Source organism: Triturus cristatus, chromosome 10 (assembly GCF_964204655.1).
Source record: "Triturus cristatus chromosome 10, aTriCri1.1, whole genome shotgun sequence".
NCBI lineage: Eukaryota > Metazoa > Chordata > Amphibia > Caudata > Salamandridae > Triturus > Triturus cristatus.
In genome coordinates, this window is record NC_140593.1 from 1058450309 (window position 1) to 1058470602 (window position 20294).

The 20294-nt window shown below is 42.6% G+C and overlaps 1 protein-coding gene across 1 annotated transcript in view; it reads left to right on the forward strand.

Moving 5' to 3' along the window:
* The window catches only part of LOC146796560 (cytochrome P450 3A21-like), a 200704-nt gene that overhangs the window by 176684 nt on the left and 3726 nt on the right, over positions 1 to 20294 (forward strand). The window contains exon 12 of the mRNA XM_085629196.1: positions 12009 to 12171. Coding sequence (XP_085485322.1) covers positions 12009 to 12171 — 163 coding nt within the window. The remainder of the gene's footprint in view (positions 1 to 12008; positions 12172 to 20294) is intronic.

The window sequence follows — 20294 nt, forward strand, 5'->3', positions numbered from 1 at the left end:
AACAAGATAAATGATCACAAAAACCAAGCATCCCAAAAAACAACCTAACACATCACCACCACAACACAATGAAACACACTAGATATACCAAAATATTCTTCTTACACATTAACACCTCCTCAAATTTGCTAAGATAATACGGTGCTAACAGTTGTTTGTACCACGTGCTTTCTTACTTGCAACCTACGACATGTAACGGCACCAGTTAAAAATATGCCGGTGAAGGGGTGCATGGAATTCAGCTTCCCCTCATTCTAAATGTGTTGGTGCTCCTGCAACCAGTTTTCCGGGAGTTGGAACACTGTGCCAGATTTTACTGGGCTGTAATTGTGTCATCAAATATCTCATTAGGCTTTGGCTGCAGCAGAGCCAGAGCCTCTTTTCTAGTTTTTTTTCAGGCTTGGGAAGCAAGCAGTGCTCCCACCTCCAGGCACCTAACTTCAGCTTCGCTACACTACTCCCCACACCCCCCTTTCTGCACTCTCACCACACACAGAGGTTCCCAGTATATATTTACCACTAATGTTAAACCCCCAGAATGAGGCATTCTGTGTGGGTTTATGGCCGATGAATCCAGTCCCACCCAATGATTCCCAGTTCCATATGAATTAACTCGTAATTGCAAAATACTGCTATAGTGTTACTGCACAGTAACATTAATTCTGCATGTGGAGTTTGAAGCACGACAGTACTGTGCAAGTTGTTATCAGGGCCAAAGAAGATACAAATTCACATTTTACATAGAGAAGCATTTGAGAGGGGGGCTAGAAGGCCAAGATGGCAGATGCACTCTGAAGAGGCTCCGGGTCGTGATCATCCGCTAGTGCAATACGGCCATTGATGCCATCCTACCAGCTGACCTGACTCTCCATGAAGCAGATGTCAGTTGGCCGCGGAGACGCGAGCCTCAGAGCAGGAGAAGATAACCGAACCGCTGCTAGAGCGCCTCTCGGAAAAACGCTCATCCCGTGTACCATGGCCATCTTCTGGTGCGGCGCGATTCAACCGGCGTGAGCTGCCCATCACTGGAGCCATTGGGCGCTGGAGCTGGTGGCTGTGAGATAACGGACCGGCCCCACAAATACCAGCTTAGCGGTAAAAAGCGCAAGAAAAAGTTAACAAGGCCCGTCACAGAGTTTGGCAAGGAGGCGCTGTACGAGCCGAAGCAGCCCGCAGCCAGAGGCACGCATCACTCCTTTGCTGGGAGCCTAGTGATAGACTGGGGGCTGTACCAAGCCCAGGCCCAAACCACAAGGGGAGTACGCCAGCATCTGGTGGCACACATGGCGTGGGGTGAAGCACGGGCAAGAAGCGGGAAGCTGTCGCCCCACTAGTAGCTTGGCCCTGTATTAGAGACAAGACCCTGTGATGTGAGGTGTGCCATCATGGAACGGGCGTGAGCAGGTGACACGTCCTGCTACACCTGTGGGTGCCTGCAGTGGTCCAGGGGCTGTGCTGAGCCTAGACCTCCTGGGCTGGGTAGTTCGGGAGGCTGGAAACGAGAGTGAGCGCCGGGCCTAGCGGGCCATTGCCCCGCCGCTGCGAATGCAGCAAAGGACATTCACATAGCGACGCCACTCAGCCCGCACTACACAGGCCCAAAGCAATGAATACATGGGAAGGGTCTGGGCAGCCATCTATCACTACAGTGTGCCATAATACATATAATACTGCCCCGCTGGATCAGCCATTGGTGATAAGAGCTGGAACTTGGGTGTGTGCAGAATAGTAGCTCCCAGGGAGCAGTGCGCACACTGAGCGTGGGTTCCCCCTCGCGGAAGAGATCCCAGGCAAGTAGACGCACAACTAGGGACCGCGCAATAGTGCATAACAGACTGTGACAACCTGGAGGTAGCCATATATGGGGTTCCTGTGAGAGGTGACCCGGTGGTTATATCAGGTCTGGGCCCCGATGCAGAGGCTATACTCGAGAACAGAGGGGCAGATGCCCGTAGTGTCAGCTGGCCTTCACATCCACGGGTGAGCCTGGTGAATGCATCGCCGGTTAAGCGTCTTACATCAACAAATGAAAGCTGAGACGGAGTGTGATCCACCATACAACCCCTGTCACTATCGAGGAGACGTATATACCAGACAGGCATGTGCAGTGGTGAGTAACACTGCACACACCCATTCCCCAAAACAAAGTGTGCTCAGTAGGTGAGATACCTCAAAAGTCCACAGTGTGCGTCAACCCTGCGATCCACCCCGACACCAGAAACACGCATAACTTGGACTTTGCTGGCCCCCAAGAGGGGCAGACAGCGGGCAGGTACCGGCATGACAGCCACACACCCAGAAACAGCCTCTAAGCAGACAAGTCAAGCATGCAAAGTAGCGGATATCTCAAGGGCTCCCATGTTGGAATCTAAAATAGATTCAGTACTCCATGCAGTGGCACAGATCGGTGTCTCACTGACACAAACGTGCACATCCCTGGAAGGGCGTATAGACAAGATCACGTCCGATTTCACGCTAGTATGAGCGTATCACCACAAACTAGCAGGGAAAGTCAATGAGATTGAGGCGGAGCTGGAAGAGATTACTCTAGCCACCAAAGCTGTGACCGCCGAAATGCGGGAACTCACAACATGGCTGCGCTCGCTGGAGTGTAGAATGGATGATGCTGTAGAATGCTCCGGCCACAATAATGTCCAAATGGTGGTCTGCCTGAAGGAAGGGAGGGTCGCGATGCAGTGGCATACGCAGAAGGGTGGCTGAAGTCCCTGATGCCAGATGGCATGCTCTCCACATTCTTTGTGGTGGAAAGAGCCCACAGGGTACCATCAGGCCACCCACCACCAGGAGCCGGGCCTCAGCTCTTCCTATTCTGCCAATTGAACTTCAAGGGCCGCAATGCAATCCTTAGTCCTTTTCTTCCCGGACTATGCCCTGGGAGCACAAAAACAAAGGAGTACATTCATAGCAGTTAAGAAACGAATACGGGAATTGCACATCAATTACTCCCTTCTATTCCCGGCCCGTTTGTGAGTAATTATGGATGGATCCACCCATTTCTTCAGTTCGGCGGAAGAGGTGTGGAGTTGGCTGGAAACTGCTGTGAGTGAGTGCATGAGTCTCTCAGTGGGTGTGTGAGTGAATGTCTCACTGGGTATCTGAGTGGGTGTGTGAGTGTCTGAGTTGTTCTGTGAGTGGGTGCATGAGTGCCTGCGTGGGTTCTGCTCATCTCTTTGTATTTTGTGCCTTTTTTCTGCTCTCTTATGACCTTTATTTTGCCTCTTTCTGCTTGTTGCTGACCTTTATTTTTCCTCTTTCTGCTAGGCCTGGGTGTGGCTCTTGGAGTTTCACTTCACTGAATTCCGTGGAGTTACTGAGAAACGTCACCAAATTCCACAGAGTTCTGTGAGTGGGTGGAGCATTTCTTTTCCACCACTAATTAGGTCTCCTTGGATGCTGAGAGCATTTAGGGTGCAAGTCCCCCTTCTGTTGCCATCAATAAGTCCCTCACAGCGGGATTGTTAAGACTGTCAGAGGCCCCACCCCCTTTCTCAACCACCCTACAAATGTACCTCATGGAGCACTACTGTTTGGGGGGTGGAGTCCCCTTGGCTGCTGAGGGTCCTTGGGGGCCAAGCACCCCCATTGTTGCCTCCAGTAAGTCCCACACAGCAGGATTGCTGAGACCTCATCTGGGGCCCTGCCCCTGCTCTCAACCACTCTGCAAACATGCATCCTGGTGCACTACTGGTTGGGGGATGAAGTTCCCTTGACTGCTGAGGGTCCTTGGAGGCAAATAACCCCTATTGTTTCCACCAGTAAGTGCCCCACAGCAATATTGCTGAAACCTCGTGTGAGGACCTGCCCCCTTTCTCAACCGCTCTGCAAACGCGCCTCCTGGTGCACTACTGGTGCACTACTGGTTACTCACACACCCACTTACACACCCATACAGCCACTCACACACCCATATGACCACTCAGACACTCACTCACACATAGATAAATACTGTCACACAGCTACTCACATAAAATATGTTAGAAGTAGTATCACTTATTAGTAGTACACCTAGTATACTAATTAAAATTTTGAAGTAGCTAAATATTTATCTTTAACAATCATGAACTCTTAGAAAACACTTACATTCACTGGATGATGTCATCAGTGATGTCATTTGAGATGTCATCAGTGATGTCAGTGACCGTGTCAAGAGTGATATAATATGTGAGGTCATAAGCAGTGCATTGTGGTGTCATAAGTTATAGTTAGCTCATGTAACTATAACTGCTGAATTTCATTGGTTTTGTATGAGTAAAATCTGAGTCTAACTCTAACGTACCTGTAACCTTTGGTTTTTTGAGTGAGTGTCTAAGGTTTATTTAATTCTATTTCCAAATAGAACTTCCCTGTAACCTTTGGGTTTTTTTCAGTGAATTTCTAAGGTTTATTAAATTCTATTTCCTAACTATAACAAACCCTGTAACATTTGGTTTTGTACTGGGCTAGATGACGTATGCCCACTAGAGAGTAAGTGGGGAAAGGGGGTTACATATGGTGAAGACGTATATGATACAGTTAGTGATAAAGAGAGCGTAACTTAAAAACACGTTCAGTAGAGGATAAGTGATCAAGGATGGGGCTTTAAAACCTGTCCAGTAAAGGGTAAGTGGTAAAGGGGTCGGGGCATCAACACATGTCCAGTAGAGGATAAATTAAGAAGGGGCGGGGCATCAACACTAGTCCAGCAAAGGGTAAATGATGAAAGAGGTTGGCCTTTCTGAAGGCTTGTCCAGTACATGGTGTAGGAAGTCGGTCTTGGCTAGGTGAAGAAATGTCAAGAAGATCACATGCGGAGTTTGAGGACACGTCCAGTAGAGGGTAAATGGTGAAGGTTGCGACAACTCAACGCTTGTCTATTAAAGGGTAAATTGTGCAGGGGTCTTGGTGAAGACATGTCGAGTAAGTGGTGAATGAGGGCTCACCTTGGCTTGGTGTAGACATGATTAGGAGAGCATAAGTGGTTAATGGGCGGGGGCTGGTAAGACAAGCTCACTAGATGGTAAGTTGTGGAAGAGTGGTTGGTCTTTGTGAAGAAATGTCCAGTATAGCGTTAAGTGTTGATGGGGTCTGGGCTATTCTTGCTGAATAGCCCAACCGAGTCACAACATCCCTGCCAACACTTTTAGATTCAAAAGCTTTATTGGTTTTTCAGACACAAAATAAATAAAAGAAACAGAACAGAAGGGTAGAAGTACAGGATTCCATCAATGCACCTTGGATAAAGATATATGACTAGTTTTACAAGTATTACAGTGCCGTCGGTTAAATAAAGTGGCTAACCGATCTGACGGAGATACAAATATTGCATGGTGAGCTAGGCATTTAGTTAATGTCACCTTGGGACCACCAGTTACAGAGTACATAGCCTGGAACTCATAAAGGCTTAAAAGTTGCATACTAGTGTATAGAAGGTCACATATGTTTACATAGTGAGCGATGATTCGTAGACCAATTGTATCCAACCAGACCGTGTTAAAGAAGAAAGAAAGACACGTGTGAACCCTAACGTAGATAGTTCTGTGAAATATCCCTATTCTCTTATCAGCCTGGGGAAAGTCAAGAGAGAGAAGAAACAACAACACTAACACTAATACTATTACTGCTACCTGAAAAGAAAGGATAGTAAAGGAGAAAGTAGGAGAGAGTAAGAATAGGAGAAGAGTAAGAGTACGCTCGGAGTCAAAAGGCCTGGAAGGTTTATCAAATTTACCTTATTCTGGTAAGGAGCCATCACACAATCCTGGTCGTTCGAGTGTATGTGGTGAGGTGACCACAGATAAGCGAGACTATATCTATTTCTGAGGTTGGTAAATCATGGGGGCTTAAAGACCTTAGATGCAGAGTCAAGTGCTTCCCATATCCTCCTGTGCCTAGGATTCCAACAAGAAGTATTTAAGGTGATATTATCCGCACCTCTCAAAAAAGTTAGCCATTCTTGCCATTTTTTGAATGAGATTTTCTCAAAACACTTCCAGTTACACAACACTATCTTACACACCAGTCAAGTCAAGCATAAAGCGGTCAGCCTCCCCCGACAGGTCTGGGTCAAGGAAACCAGCCAGTATGTATGATAATTCTTTAACCGGTGAAATGTTGAGTGTCTGAGTAATGTCATTAAAAACTTTATTCCAGAAATTTTCTAACATAGGACACAGTAGGAGCATATGTGGTAAGTCCCCTGTTTGAGAGTTGCAGTTCCAGCATTGTGGGGGCTGGATTAGTTTAAGTTTAAACAGTTTTGCAGAAGTCCAATAGTTCCATTTTATGATCATGAATTTGAGAAAGTGTGGGCGAGATTTTGTGTTTGAAAGGCATCATATATATTTGTGGCCAATCAAGTGTAAGTGTTTTGCCATCCGGTTCTGCTTCCCATTTTGTTATGTTACTCAAGTGAAGCTTACTCGGAGGGGATAGTAGCAATTTATAGCTCCTCGAGACCGTGTGACCAGCATTTGACAAATGTTATAGTTGGAGGGAAGCGAGGGAGAAAGAAATGTAAGATTAAGTTTGGAAATCTGAAATTTCAGTTTCAGGAAGCCGTAAAAGTCTAATTCTGTTAAGCCTTTCTCATTTTTAAGTGTGGAGAAGGGTATAGGAGAGGTGTTATTATAGAGGTCCTTAATGAAATTGATACCTTTACGGGACCACTCTTTCCAGAATATTGTTTCTTTGTTTATTTTTCTCGCTGGGTTATACCAGATCCCCAGTGTAATTGAAGCGCCCATTTTAATTTTGGATAACGTATCCAAACGTGACAAGGCTTTTTTAGTATTTAAAAGATGTATTTAGAGTGCTCCAATTTAGAAGACTGCATGGTCGTAAATGCTGGAAGGGGGATTCCTTTAATGAGATGTAATTCTACATTTAACCATTGGGGTCTGTAGACAAGATTCTCCAAAAACCATGCTGCCTCTTGTTTGCACAGGTATGCTATTTGGTAGATCCTGAAATTTGGCAAGCCTCCACCTCCACTATTCTTCGTGAGTCTAAGTTTACTTAGAGAAATCCTCACTTTTTTTCCCCTGCCATAGGAACTTGTTAATAGCAGTATCTACCTTCTTTAAAAAATTGTCAGAGAGCATCGTAGGGAGCATACTAACGAGATAGTTTATAAGAGGAGATATCATCATTTTAACCGTCTCTACTCTCCCCCACCTCAATAAAAATGTGATCCTTCTAAAAGGTCAGAGATTTTTTTTAAGAGATAGTTTCGTTTTTCTCTAGTGTGGAGATAAGGTTGCTAGAGAATTCTAGACCTAGGTACTTAACTGTGCCTGACTGCCATGACAAACCTGACTCACCCAGGATCTCCTTGGAGCCGCATGAGTTGAGTAGTTTAACCTCTGTTTTATCCTTGCTGAGAGAATATCCAGAGACTTCTGCGTACTCCTGGATTGATTTCATAAGGGCCAGAATAGCTATGTTCGAATCCTTGGAAACCACCAGAATGTCATCTGCGTAGGCCGCCACTTTGAATTGAATTTTACCAAAGTCTATGCCATGAATGTCTTGATTTGCTCGTAGGTACTGGAGGAAAGGTTCAATGGCCAAAAGGAATAGTGAAGGGAATAGTGGGCAACAGTAATAATAGCTTCCGCAGTGGTGCCAGTTATTTCTCCTGAGGAAGCGAACTGGTAATAGAGGCTTAGTAGAGGGTCGCATAGAAGGTCTTCAAATGATTTATGTAAAGATGCATTAAACCCATCAGGGCCTGGGGTTTACCAGTTTTGAGTTTTTTAATGGCCATTTTGAGTTCAACATTATTATACCATTGATAGAGTCTCTTTCTTGATCACTTAACGAGTTAAGATATTGTTGTATCTTGTGGGTTTTCACTTCGGTGTTGGGGCTGTATAGTTTCTGGTAAAATTCTCTAAAATTGTCAGTGATTTTGTTAGGGTTTGTATGGATGGTTTCTTTTTCATCTTTGATCGCATTGATAGCTTATCTCTGATATTTGAATTTCAAGTAGGAAGCCAGTGATTTGCCAGCTTTATAAGCTTCACACAGGCGAATACTTTTTTGTTTATTGATCCAGATACCCGCTCTTGTGCTAATTATTTTATTGTATTCATATTTTGTATTCAGGATTTCTGTCAGAGTTCCAGGGTCTTTATTGGAAATATGTATTCTTTCCAATCTTGATATGTCCTTCTCTAGTTTCTGTAATTGTGAGTTCGCCTCTTTATTCAATCTGGCCTTGACTTTTATTATTACTCCTCTCACTGTGGCCTTTAAGGCCTCCCATCTAGTGAGGTGAGAGGTGTCATGTTCTTTGTTATCAATTAGGAAGTTGTTAATTGTGTCTTCAATTTCTTTTTTGTTTTCTGGGGATGTTAAAACCTTGTCATTGAATCTCCAGAGGGGATCCTTGCAGTGTGTGGCTGTGTCAGTGATAGTTAGCGTGATGCATGAGTGGTCTGAAACTAGTCTTGGCTCAATGGTTGTTTGATCAACCCTACTTATGTCCATCTTTGAAACCAAAAAGTTGTCAATCCTGGAATATGAGTTATCGGGAAAAGAATAGAAGGTGCAATTCTTTTCAGCCAGGTTCTGCAGCCTCCATGCATCTAACAAGTTAAATCTGCTGCAGAGGTGTGTGAGTGCTTTGTGTGATTTGTTCACCTTGAATGTGCAGGAAGAGTTCCTGTCCAAACATGGGTCTAGTGGAAGGTTGAAGTCACCTGCGATTATAGAGGGGGCCGAGTCTGAGATCATGCTACGGTTTTCTTCTAGATCTTCCCAAAAGATGTTGTCATCATACGTAGGAGCATAGAATTAGTTATAAAAAGGACAGACTTCTTTTTCTGTAATTTAGAGATAATACATCTCCCTTGTTTATCGGTTGAGTGTGAAATTAATTCAAGTCTAGGTTATGTAGTGTACCTCATGAGATTTCAACATAGAGTGTGGGGTATCATCATTGAGCGTGCTTGAGCATTTCTGAGCATGAATAAGTATTCATTTACGACACAGGCTTATACTAATTTTGAATCTCCGGTTACGGAGCACAAAGGAAACCACCGAGAATTCTGAGGTATTCCAACCATTTGGCGAGCTATGGTTACAAGAGGCACTGGGTCCCTTTGGTCCCTTTGGTGTAATTGGGATCTGAGGGGAAATAAGAACCTTATGACCCTTTGACCACCAAGCAGAGAGGAAAAGAATGAAAAATAGAAGAGAGAAGAGAAAAGAAAAGAAGGAAGAGCAAAAGAAAATAAAGCCACAAGAAGCGTAAACTGCAAAGTAACTTAAGTTAACAAAAACAGAAATCAACATCCTCATCAAACCCCCCTCACCCCATCCCTACCCAACCATCCCCTCCCTCCCCCATAAAGAACATCCAAAGACGTGATGATTGCAGGAAAATGTCAACTCCGTCATGGAACAAAACATAACCTTAAATTGATTGTCAAACCCTTTTCACTTTTGAAGCGTTGGCAGCCAATCAAATCTCAGGCATGAGATCGACAGGGGTCGCGGATCCACCGAGGCCACAGTTGTATCTCTGAAAAAAAAAATGTATTTCTCAGAAACCTCTGAACGGATTTACACAGTTTAACAAAAAGAGTGCTTTCTGGACAAAGAGCTACTTTTTCGCCAAATTTGGTGTAATTACTTTCAGCAGTTCGGGCTGTAGGCCTGTCTAAAGTTTCCTATGGAAATTGACATGGATAAAACAGCTTTTCTCAGCCCCGGCTTCATGCATCACCCCGAAACTTTCAACACAGCAACTGATCTGACCGCCCCATTAGTTCTGAAAATTTCTCGAAGAGTCGTCAAATGACTTTGTACAAGTGAAATGTCAGCCTAATTATAACGTTCCTGTAACCTGTGGTTTTTCCCGTGAAAAAAAATCAAATTTACATATAAATATATTTTCCAAAAGCAAAACTCTCCTGCTTTCAGGAGCGTAGATGAGTCCTCCAACCGGAAAATGGTGAACTTATTTTATTCCACAGAGTCCATGCGCATTTAATCACGATGCATTTCTTCCCTCCCCGGTCTTAATCATATGTGAATGCAGAGTAATTGTTTGTACTGGTTTTCAACATTCAAAGTACATAGACACTAAGGAGAGACTTCCCACAGGATCAGGTCAACATCATGAAAGGTATGGCTATCAAGTAGCAATGTTTATAATACATACAGTGGTAATCAGTGATAGTTTAAAATGTTGTAATCTCCGTTCACAATAAAGTATTGTATTAGTTAGCATTTACACAATCCTTGTCGCTGATAAATTCCAAAGAACTTCGGGACCACATTATCCATAATGCCTTGTGATCTGCACACTCATTTCACAGCTTAGTCCTCCTATTTTGATCAACAGCTGAAATTAAAATGTAAAACCTTCCTTCTAATGCTCAAGTGTAATTCCTCTTCTTGCCTCATAAAAGTCAATTTCATGTGGGGATGAGTCAATATCATGCACACTATTGGAGGCATTTCAACTCCGCTTTGTTCGTGATGAAATTGTTCAGTCACTTAATCTCACACGCACATCCTATGTTTCATTGTGTTAGTTCCCAAAACGTCATGTGCAAGGGTTAACTGTACCCCTGCAAACCCTGGATGCCTGTAAATACCGTCAGGATCAGTCACCAGGTAGGCCTCTTTTTGTCGCACAGTGGCACATTCCAGACAATTGAAACCATCATTGCTAAAACTTGCAGTCAACGGGCTTCCCTTCATATGTAATCCAAAAGAAAGTTTGATGACAAACTTTCTTTTGAATATATATATATATATATATATATATATATATATATATATATATATATATATATATATATATATATATATATATATATATATATATATATATATATATATATATATATATATATATATATATATATTCAAACAAAGAATTGCACCCGCACTCTAGTAGTCTTGAATAACTGCTTTGCTTTTTATAAAGCACAATCTCCACCACCACCATCACCGACATTTCGACCAAGAAATGGTCTTTCTCACGGTGTACATGAGTCCATCCTCACTTTCTTGTTTTATAGTCTGGCCATGTTAGTCCATTATGAGGCATTATGGGACTAGTATTTCACTGCAGATAACAAATGTCTCTCCCATTATTCCTGATCATTGGAACCTTTCCATTGATGTTTAATTACATTGTCATTATATGGAGACGTATTATAATTCCCTTTTTCTGAGTTAGTCTCATTCTTTAAAAGGTCATACACGTTAGTCCCGTTTGTTTTGATCCTTGTTCAGTAGTGCAGACTTATACTCCATGGTTTCTGATATTACACCCCATTAAAAAAAAATATATAGATAGATAGTCTTTCTATTATTGGTACCCATGTGAGTCAGTCTCATTTTTCAAAGTCCATTTATATTTATCGGTTGTCCGGTTCACTTTTATCATGTGATCCATTGTATTGGACATTGCTCCCAATCTTTGGATAGTCCTATTCGGGTTAGTACCTTTTAGTCTGTTAGTTCACAAGCCTGACATTTTAGTTTAATTCACATATGCATGATTCTGGGTAAGTACCCTAATATCCACATTGATCCTAATTTTTGAGTACTGTGTACTGTGTTTCCATTGTCAATGGCTACTCCTTATAAACGGATGTGTAGCTCCTCGTCTCCATTGAGGCCATATGGAGCTGTGGTCTTAAATCTAATGCTCAAACGCGACTCTAGTCTTCCAATTTCTATTTATTACCATTGTCGATGTGTGAGGGAAGGTGCATCCTGATCCACCAAGGCTTCACCTTTCGTCAGTCATGCCTCCTCCCCCACTTAACAATGGTAATAAATAGCATATTACACCCTGCACATGTATTCTTATTATTTCATTTGCTCATTAAGGTGAACACCAGGACACAGGATTATAAACACCAGCAGTCAGCCACATCATTCTCCAAACCGTGTCATAACACGAAGCTCCTGACATGTAGCAATACCTCTTAAAAGGATCTCACTGTGGGTCTCACTCTTTCATCTCATTTTGATTTTTCCAGGTTCAGTAAGGCGAACAAAGACACTCAGGAGCCATACACCTTCCTGCCCTTTGGAAGTGGGCCCAGGAACTGCATCGGAATGAGGTTTGCTCTTCTCAATGTGAAGGTCGGAATAGTTAGCCTGCTGCAGAACTTCAGTTTACAGATCTGCAAAGAAACACCGGTGAGGAACCAAATTCTAGTATAGCATGGCTTTCTTCTGTGTGGATTAGTCTATTGTAAAAAATTACTCTCTCAGCTTGTGTGCTATGGGCCAAATTCACAAAATAAATTAAACATCTACAGTCACAGGTATGTGGCCTCACATGGGTGAAGGATTACAATCTTTTGGACTTCTAATGTTTTCTAAATGTATGACTGGAAATATATGAGATTTGCAGGATTCCATACCTACTCCTAAAAATGTTTTGTGAATTTCCTTTTTTTCACAAGTGTGGAAATTGTTTTGCACATTTATTTGTACAAATTGTGCAATTATGCCTGGTGAAATGCGATTGCCTTGGCACAGTGAAACATTTTCCCTTTTTGGAGAAAACTCTTTACCCACACCCCACCAATATTTAGGGTATTTTTCTACTTTCCACCTAGAAAATAGATTTTCTCGTGCAATTCGCCTCACTCATCAATTCTTGAGGGGAGTTTACTCACACACATTGTGCACTAGTGTGGAATACAACATATGAATACAGGTCACCTTTTGCGAATTACCTTGCGCTCGTAAATTGCACGATTTGCACCTACAAATCTGACTTACACATGTAAATGGTATCAGAAACAATGAACTTATAGAAAACAAATATTTCTAGAAATGTAAATTTGGCACTTTTGTGCTCCTTTGAGCAACTACTTTCACAAGTATTTCAAAGGTGGACAGGTTCTCCAGTTTTATGCAAATCTTTTAGTTACCAGAGTACACCAGATTATTTATAAATATAGGAAGTGGAGGGACACTTGCTATTAGTGATGGAATGTGTCTTTACATAGTATGGATGTACTATCATTAAACACATTCCAGTGTGGCTTTGAAATTATCCAAATAGGCTCACTATAGAGGGCATTGAGCCCACAAGTTAACGTCCTTTTTAAATGTCATTACCTAGCATCATAGAGCCTGCAAGGTCATACAGAAATCTTTTTTTGCGCAACAACTCTTCATTGTGGTTAGTGGAAAACTACAGAAATGATCCCTGGAATTGTGGTCTTAGTTCATACAATAATCTTAGAACTATAGTATCTAACATTTGTTCACATCCCTTACAACATATATTAATCTTAATGTCCAGAATTAGATACATTTTAGTTCCTCTCACAATATGTATGGGACCCAGTACCTAGCTTCCTTTAGTGGTGGTTTCCCTCAGAACCACAGTGTCAGTTTTCTACTTCACATTCCCCACTCATCTAAGACTTGGTGGTAATGAATTGATGAGTAATAAAGTTTACTAGTGAGTAATCCTCAGAGTATTGATGATTTCTAATAAGTAATGAAGCTGGCACCCACTTGTTCATCTTCCTCTTCACATTTCCTACTTAAAATAAGACTTTCTATTGGATTAAGGAAAATTTCTAGTAAGTAATTGATCTATTCCTGAATCGTCCATCTTCCTCATCACATTCCTTATGTTTTGATGTTTTAGACTTTGAGTAACAGAGATCTCTTGTAAATAACCGAGGCATTACCAATTCTCGGTCTATGTTGTCACTAGCTTTACTCATTTTGGATCTGGACTCAAGATGATAAAGATTTCAATTTGCATTTTTTATTTTTCTTTGTTGTGAGGACAATAGGGGCATTGGAAATACACAGAAGATATATGCCCCATTTTGAAAAAGGGACGATCACCTGGGCACGTCCAAACACACCTTATGTGAATGTGAAAAGGAATGTAGAAAGTGGTGGAGTGGCAGATATATAGGATGGTCTATCATGGTGCCATGAGCAATGAGTATAGTTCATGACTGTAAATGCAGGCCATGTTAAAGTCCGGTGTGCATTCCATATTATAGAAGGATAGTTCAGGTGGACAGCGTTCAAATTGTGATACCAAACTGCGGCATCTGCGTGGGGCACACAACTTGTGTAATCTGGTTCGAGATCCGAAACCAATTTTAAGCAATATAGTTAAAATGTGTAATAAAAAGAATGCCTCCTTTTATTGGAAGGCAGACCACTTTCACTATCCTTAATGCCCCTCTAGAGAAAATAAGAACCTTTGATCTTCATTACTCTCAGCCACTAATTCCATTGATTCTACTTTGACCATCATGAGTGTTCCTCAGAAAATGCATTATTTGCTGGTGTCTTGTGACTCCCTTGTAGCCTTGCCCATGGCCCTATGTGTGGCATCAATGTCAGTTTGAGCTAGATTTTTAACAAGTATGAGTGGACTGTTCAACTTGAAATCAGAAACACGTATCACTGGAGTCCACTGCAAATGGGTCATTGGCTGTATGGCATTATGCCTTCACCTCTGCAACCTTAAAATGTAACTAACCAGAGCACTGTCCCGGTATACGCACACTAAGATGAACATTGTGCGTATCCTAGACACAACTAACTTGAAATAGGTAGAGTTCCAATTTGCAAGACTAGGCTTTCAGCTTAACACACAAGGCTCACCATGGACTGCCACTGGAATTCAAGATCAGGTATATCCATGAGCAACATGTGCAAAAATACCTTGTGAAATTTTGAGGGGAAGCATAAGAAAGAATGTTCCTCATTGTACAATGGTCTGAAACCTCTGGACGTCTCACTTTGCTTTAGGGAACCTACGGGTCTAGACAATGTGATTGTGGCCATACAGATATAGAATGCCCATGTCCCCAAGCTCAGATCACAGAGAAATAATTTAGCTTCACAACACAATATGATAGTCAACCATTCAAGTAAACTATCATGCTTATAGCCTACAAATAAGGCTGTCAATGTATTAATGGTGCTGTCAGTGTAATAATGATCCCATCAAACAGCCAAGAACTGATTATCAAACAGAGAATGGGATTTTGTCTTTGGAAATGGTCAGCATTCTTCTTATACTTGTTGTTCTCTATTACTATCCATTAAATTATAGAATTTCAAAACTCAGTACCACATGGTCAGTTTACCTCAGCACCTCCACTTTTTTTTTAAGTCTTACAACTCTCTATTCTCCATGCCCCTCAACAAATTAATACCTCTACTCTCAGTAACCCTCGACAAATTATTATTAATTCGGTATAACCCAATATTTATTTGTTTTTGGTAACCTCCATCTGTTTCACAACTGTCTCTGGTACAAGATGTGATTTTCTTTTTTTCTTTTTTTTTCTTTTATGCCATCAGGTACATTTTAAACAGACAAGCAGATTAAGCAAAAAAAAGAGAGAAGTCATAGTTCAGTCTTAGCGAAATCAGAATAACAACAAAAAATAAAAAATAAAAAAAGGAGCATAAAAGAACATTCACATTGCAGATCTTCCCTTTCCCCTCTTTACCCTATTCCCATTCTCTTCTCTAGCTCGCCATGACTTTTTCCCAGCCATTTTGATAATGGAGCCCAGATCTTATCCCCTTTCTTCCTAGCATGATGGCCCTTGTTTTTATATAGAGCCATTTCCATATTATATATATTCAATAGACGATGAAGCCAGAGTGTATATACCGGTGGTTCCAAGTCTTTCCAAGCTGTAGCTATTAATAGCCTAGCAACCGCTATTGAAACAAAAACAAAATCCCTATGTGCTGATACTAGTCCGATTCGGCTATCATACCCTAATAGCATCAGCGAAGCACTAATTTTATTGCACAGTTAATCGATTCATGCCAAAAAAAATCTATACTCTTTTTTAAAGGAATCAGGGATTTACATGCATAAAACATATGAGTAATGTCCGCTGGGCTATGGTGACATCTGGGGCACTGATCGTTATCTCGTTTCCTCCATCCAAAAAGTTTTGCTGGAGTGTAATATAGGTTGAAAAGGGTTTTATAATGTTGGGCTTGAAGATTTGCAGCCAAAAATATATTCTCGCCCAATTTTAATGACATATCTATATCTATATCGTCATCCCCTAGTTTTGATGCCCACTTTGTCTCGGTTTTCTCCTCATCATCAGGTATTGTTTCCATTAGCATTTTATAAAAGTCCCCAATCCTCCTATTTCCCCGATATACCTTATCCATTAACGGTACTACTCTGAAGTTTTCCTGCTTCTCGGCTTGATTCTTTATACACCCCCTTATTTGAATATATTCAAAATATGATCTGTTATTAATCTCAAATTTCTGAACCAGTTCTTGAAACGGCAGTATGTCTAACTTATAATTAAGTAGGTTCCCAACTCGCTGTATACCTGCCTGTGCCCACTCTCTTGCCATATTATCCGAGAGTTCAGCTAGGAAAATCGTAGTTCCCCACAATGGGGTATATCTATTACATTTTGGGATGGTCATAATTTTACTTATTTTGCTCCATACCGTTCTGGCTGCTTTGAAGCATTTGGAGCGAGTTTTTTTTATAATACTTAGGTTCTAGCTGTGTGTGGCGTGATCCTAGTGCCCCCCAAATTTCTGCTCTATCAATAATCCATACATCCCAAAAAAGAAAGGTCCTTGTGAAAGTCTCTATCTTAGTTTCTTATCCACCTATTAGTTTATACATTCTTCGTATCGCACCACCCCCTGTGCTTTCCCTCATTCCCTGGCTTAACACATGTGTCAAAATCTCATCTACCCACCCTAACTTTTTCTACTTAGCTCCTCCAAAAATTCTTTAGCTTTAATTTCTGATGTGAAAAAAACGGACTCTATCCCCAATTATAATTTTTAATTTTGCAGGGTTCAGGAGGAATGCCTGAGCTCCCTTTTCTTGAAAAGGATTGATCATCTGCCGTAGCCGCCAGCGTCTCTCCACTGTCACATGGCAGAAGTCCGGTCTTGTAAAGAATTCCACATCCTCCATCTGTCTTTTACGATCTGGTCTTGCTTTTTCAAAAATAGTCTGACGTAGGAGATAGTTTCCAAAAAAGACGAGCACGGCCCGGGGTCTTGCAGCGGCACATGTCTGTTGTTTCTGAGATATTGGGACCCTGTGTGCACGTTGGACTTCCTGATCCCAGCTCCATCCTTCGATCTTGGGGAATGCATTGGTTAACAGGTCAACCATATAGGTTCTGATATCTGCCCCACCTCTATCTTCGTCAATACCCAGAAACCGCAGATTGTTTCTTCGTTGGCGGTTTTCCTGGTCTTCAAGTTTCCACTGTATATCTACAAGTCTGGCCTCATGAATGGTGGTCTGCTGCTGTGTTGCCATCAACTCCGTCTCCATATTACCCATTCTTGTCTCGAGATCTGTTAAGCGATCCGAAATCTCCGTGCATACTTTGGCTATCTTATGCACTGAGCCTTGGATCTTCCTAATGGCAGTCTGGGATCGCCTAATATCCTGTTTAGATTCATCCCGGTGTGCCATAACCGACTGTAGTATTGCGTCCAGGGTTGCTGTAGTCACTGATTCCACATTAGAGGGTGTTCCGGGATTACCCCCCACTAGGTGACTAGTGGATGAATAATCCCAGTTTAGATCTTGTGTTCCCCCTTTTGTTCGATTTGTGGCTGTCAAAGATTTAGCTAACCTCCGTATCATTGTTGCGGAATCTCTACCACTGGTGTCCTGTGGGCTTTCACTATCTTCTTCCGCTTCACTGTCACTACCGTTTGTAGACTGAGCACACCTCGCCAATGACTCTGTGTCCTCAGAAAGAGAGTAGTAGTAGTCTGTTGTCTCAATGTCCATCTCCTTCCCCTGTTGGGTTTTTCGCGTAAAATGCTTGGATCGCACATGGGATGGATCATCCATTATTTTTGCTGTTGTTTTTCCCTTTCGCACGGTGAGGCTTGAGTTTGCTTTCTTACAGCAGGGCTGGGCTGGTCTTAATTCCCCCTTACTCAAATGCATCAGGGTTATCTGTTTGGGCTTACCATCGCCATGGTCATGACCCCCCTTAACCTGTTTGGCTTTTGCCTGCTGCAGTTGCGGTGTCTGGTCTCCCCCAACTTGCCCTGTCTCCTCATCGGATATACCCACCGGAGCAGCGTTAGTGTCAATTACAGCCTCCTCATTTTGTTCACCCCAGGCCCCAGCAGTCTCCAAGTTATTCTCCATCATTAACTCTTCTACATCATTCATTGTTTTAGAAGCTACAGGTGTACCCGGTATAACCATGGTATCCCCCTGCCATCACCGACTCTGTTGTTTCAGTTACCTGTAGTGTCTTGACTAGCAGGGCCATCTCTCACCACATCCTGTCCCTCACGCAGCGCGTCGCCGGTCTTTTCCTTTTCGCCACATTTTGCCTGCTTTGCTTGTTTCTCCCGGCTCTTCATTAGCAGCTCCATTACGCTAGGACCGGCTGGTGGTTGCTGGGGCGTTCCTCTTCCCGGAAAGTCCTTCTGGTTCGAATTCTGCCTGTATCATCCTGGTGGTCGCGTCGCACCTCCTCATGTAGCGGCTGCGCCGTCCTCCAGTTTTCGAGAGGGTTTTGTCGATATACTGCTCATTTTTCCTGGAGGGGGGTATCATCAATTGTATCCTTGGCTCCTGCTTTCGCCCTGGCCTTCGGTTTCATTGTTTCGTAATTCGTGTAACACTGCCCCACTATCCGAGTGTTTGGGGATCCTCTCTGTTCGCGGCTTGTAGTAATCCCGGAGGTCAGCGTACACCAAATCTGCCAGCAGGTAAGAACCACTGCTTCCGATGTAGCCTTTGAAACTATTTTGCAGTAGTTAATCCTTTCTCCTGTTATCAAGGATTAGATTCTCGTTAGAGCCGATCATCTCTAGGACTGACTTAGGGCTGGCTTTGGTGGGTGGTCATATTCCACAAGTGGGGGTCACTGGATCACACCATCGAGCTTCTGCGGCAGCCTAGCCTAGCCTGCCGCCATCTTGCTTTCCCTTCTATTACGTGTCCCACAAGATGTGATTTTCAGTGCTATTTGGATAGTTCATAAATCTTGATTTTGCATATTATATTAGCCACAAAACCTAGAGATATAATTTTTCTAGTTGCCTGGCAAATAAATGTGTGTGTTAAGTAGCTGATGGTCATAACTGCTGCTGGATGTATTTCTAGCCAGTGTGATGCTTTTGTGGTCAGTTAGTTATGTCTTGAACCCCATGGTATGTGAATTAGAGCTCCTTACATACCTCTCATATTTCAGCTCATGTCTCAATGTCCCGTTTAAACAGGGGTATATTCTCCATTAGGGCTCTGGGGCTGCGCCCCCCTGAAATGATTTCCTTCACATTCCTGTACAAATATTAAATAGATCGGTTTATTTAGAGATACAATCATATCTCGAAACAAATTGATGTATTTAAGTCTGTGCTGTCTGTCCCAGGCTGCCTGCCCTGCCTCGCTCTGAATCAGGAGACCGAAGTCAGGCAGTAAATCAACTTTCTGAACTGTGACACACGACGCATGGCTTACTGTTTGAGATCCCTTCATAATGAATCATTGCATTGTAGTCTATGCAGTATTCTCTATTGGCCAGTGACACTGTCATTGTCATGTTTTGGGTCAGTGGAGTCTCCCTCCCTGTGTGAGAGCAGCCGTCCATCATTCACAGGCATAGATCCCACGCTTTCCCATTTGTCATACGTGGGAGTGGATGCAAGCACCGTGCAAGTGTGTTTTGGTGCCTTGTCATAGGTAATGGTAAGTGTTAGAATGCTAATCTTCTATTATGTATTTTGTTCTGAGACCCCTCACCACCCTAAACTCCCTCACTGTGACACCCCAGGCCCTGGCTGCACATTGCTTGCTCCTTAGAAGTGGAGCTGCAGCATTTGTTCCCTCCATGAAATGGATTCAAATGACGAGCAGGCCTATATTCTAGTTCCCTTGTGAAGCTGACACAAATTTACGAGTCAAGGGCAAAGACGAGATGTGTGCTTAAAATAGACAGTTATATTCTGTATGACATTAAAACTGGCCCAAACCTCAAGTTCTTAACAACATGAATGTCAAAAACAAGGATTGATTTATGAATGATGAGTGTCAAAAACGTTAAGGCAATGCATGTCAGCGATTTAGTTCCTCTCTTATTTCAAGTTTTACTCAATCTTGCCTCCCTCGAGAGTTGGCTATTTAATCATGTTGTGTTTCTTTCTGTATTTTTTTCCAAGCATACTTTGAGCTGTGCAGGTGATTATGAGGGGCTTTGATTGAGAGCTTTGATGATGATGCTGTAGCCAAAGCAAAGTGCCTGTCAGTGGGTTGGCCTCTCAGTAGAGCACAC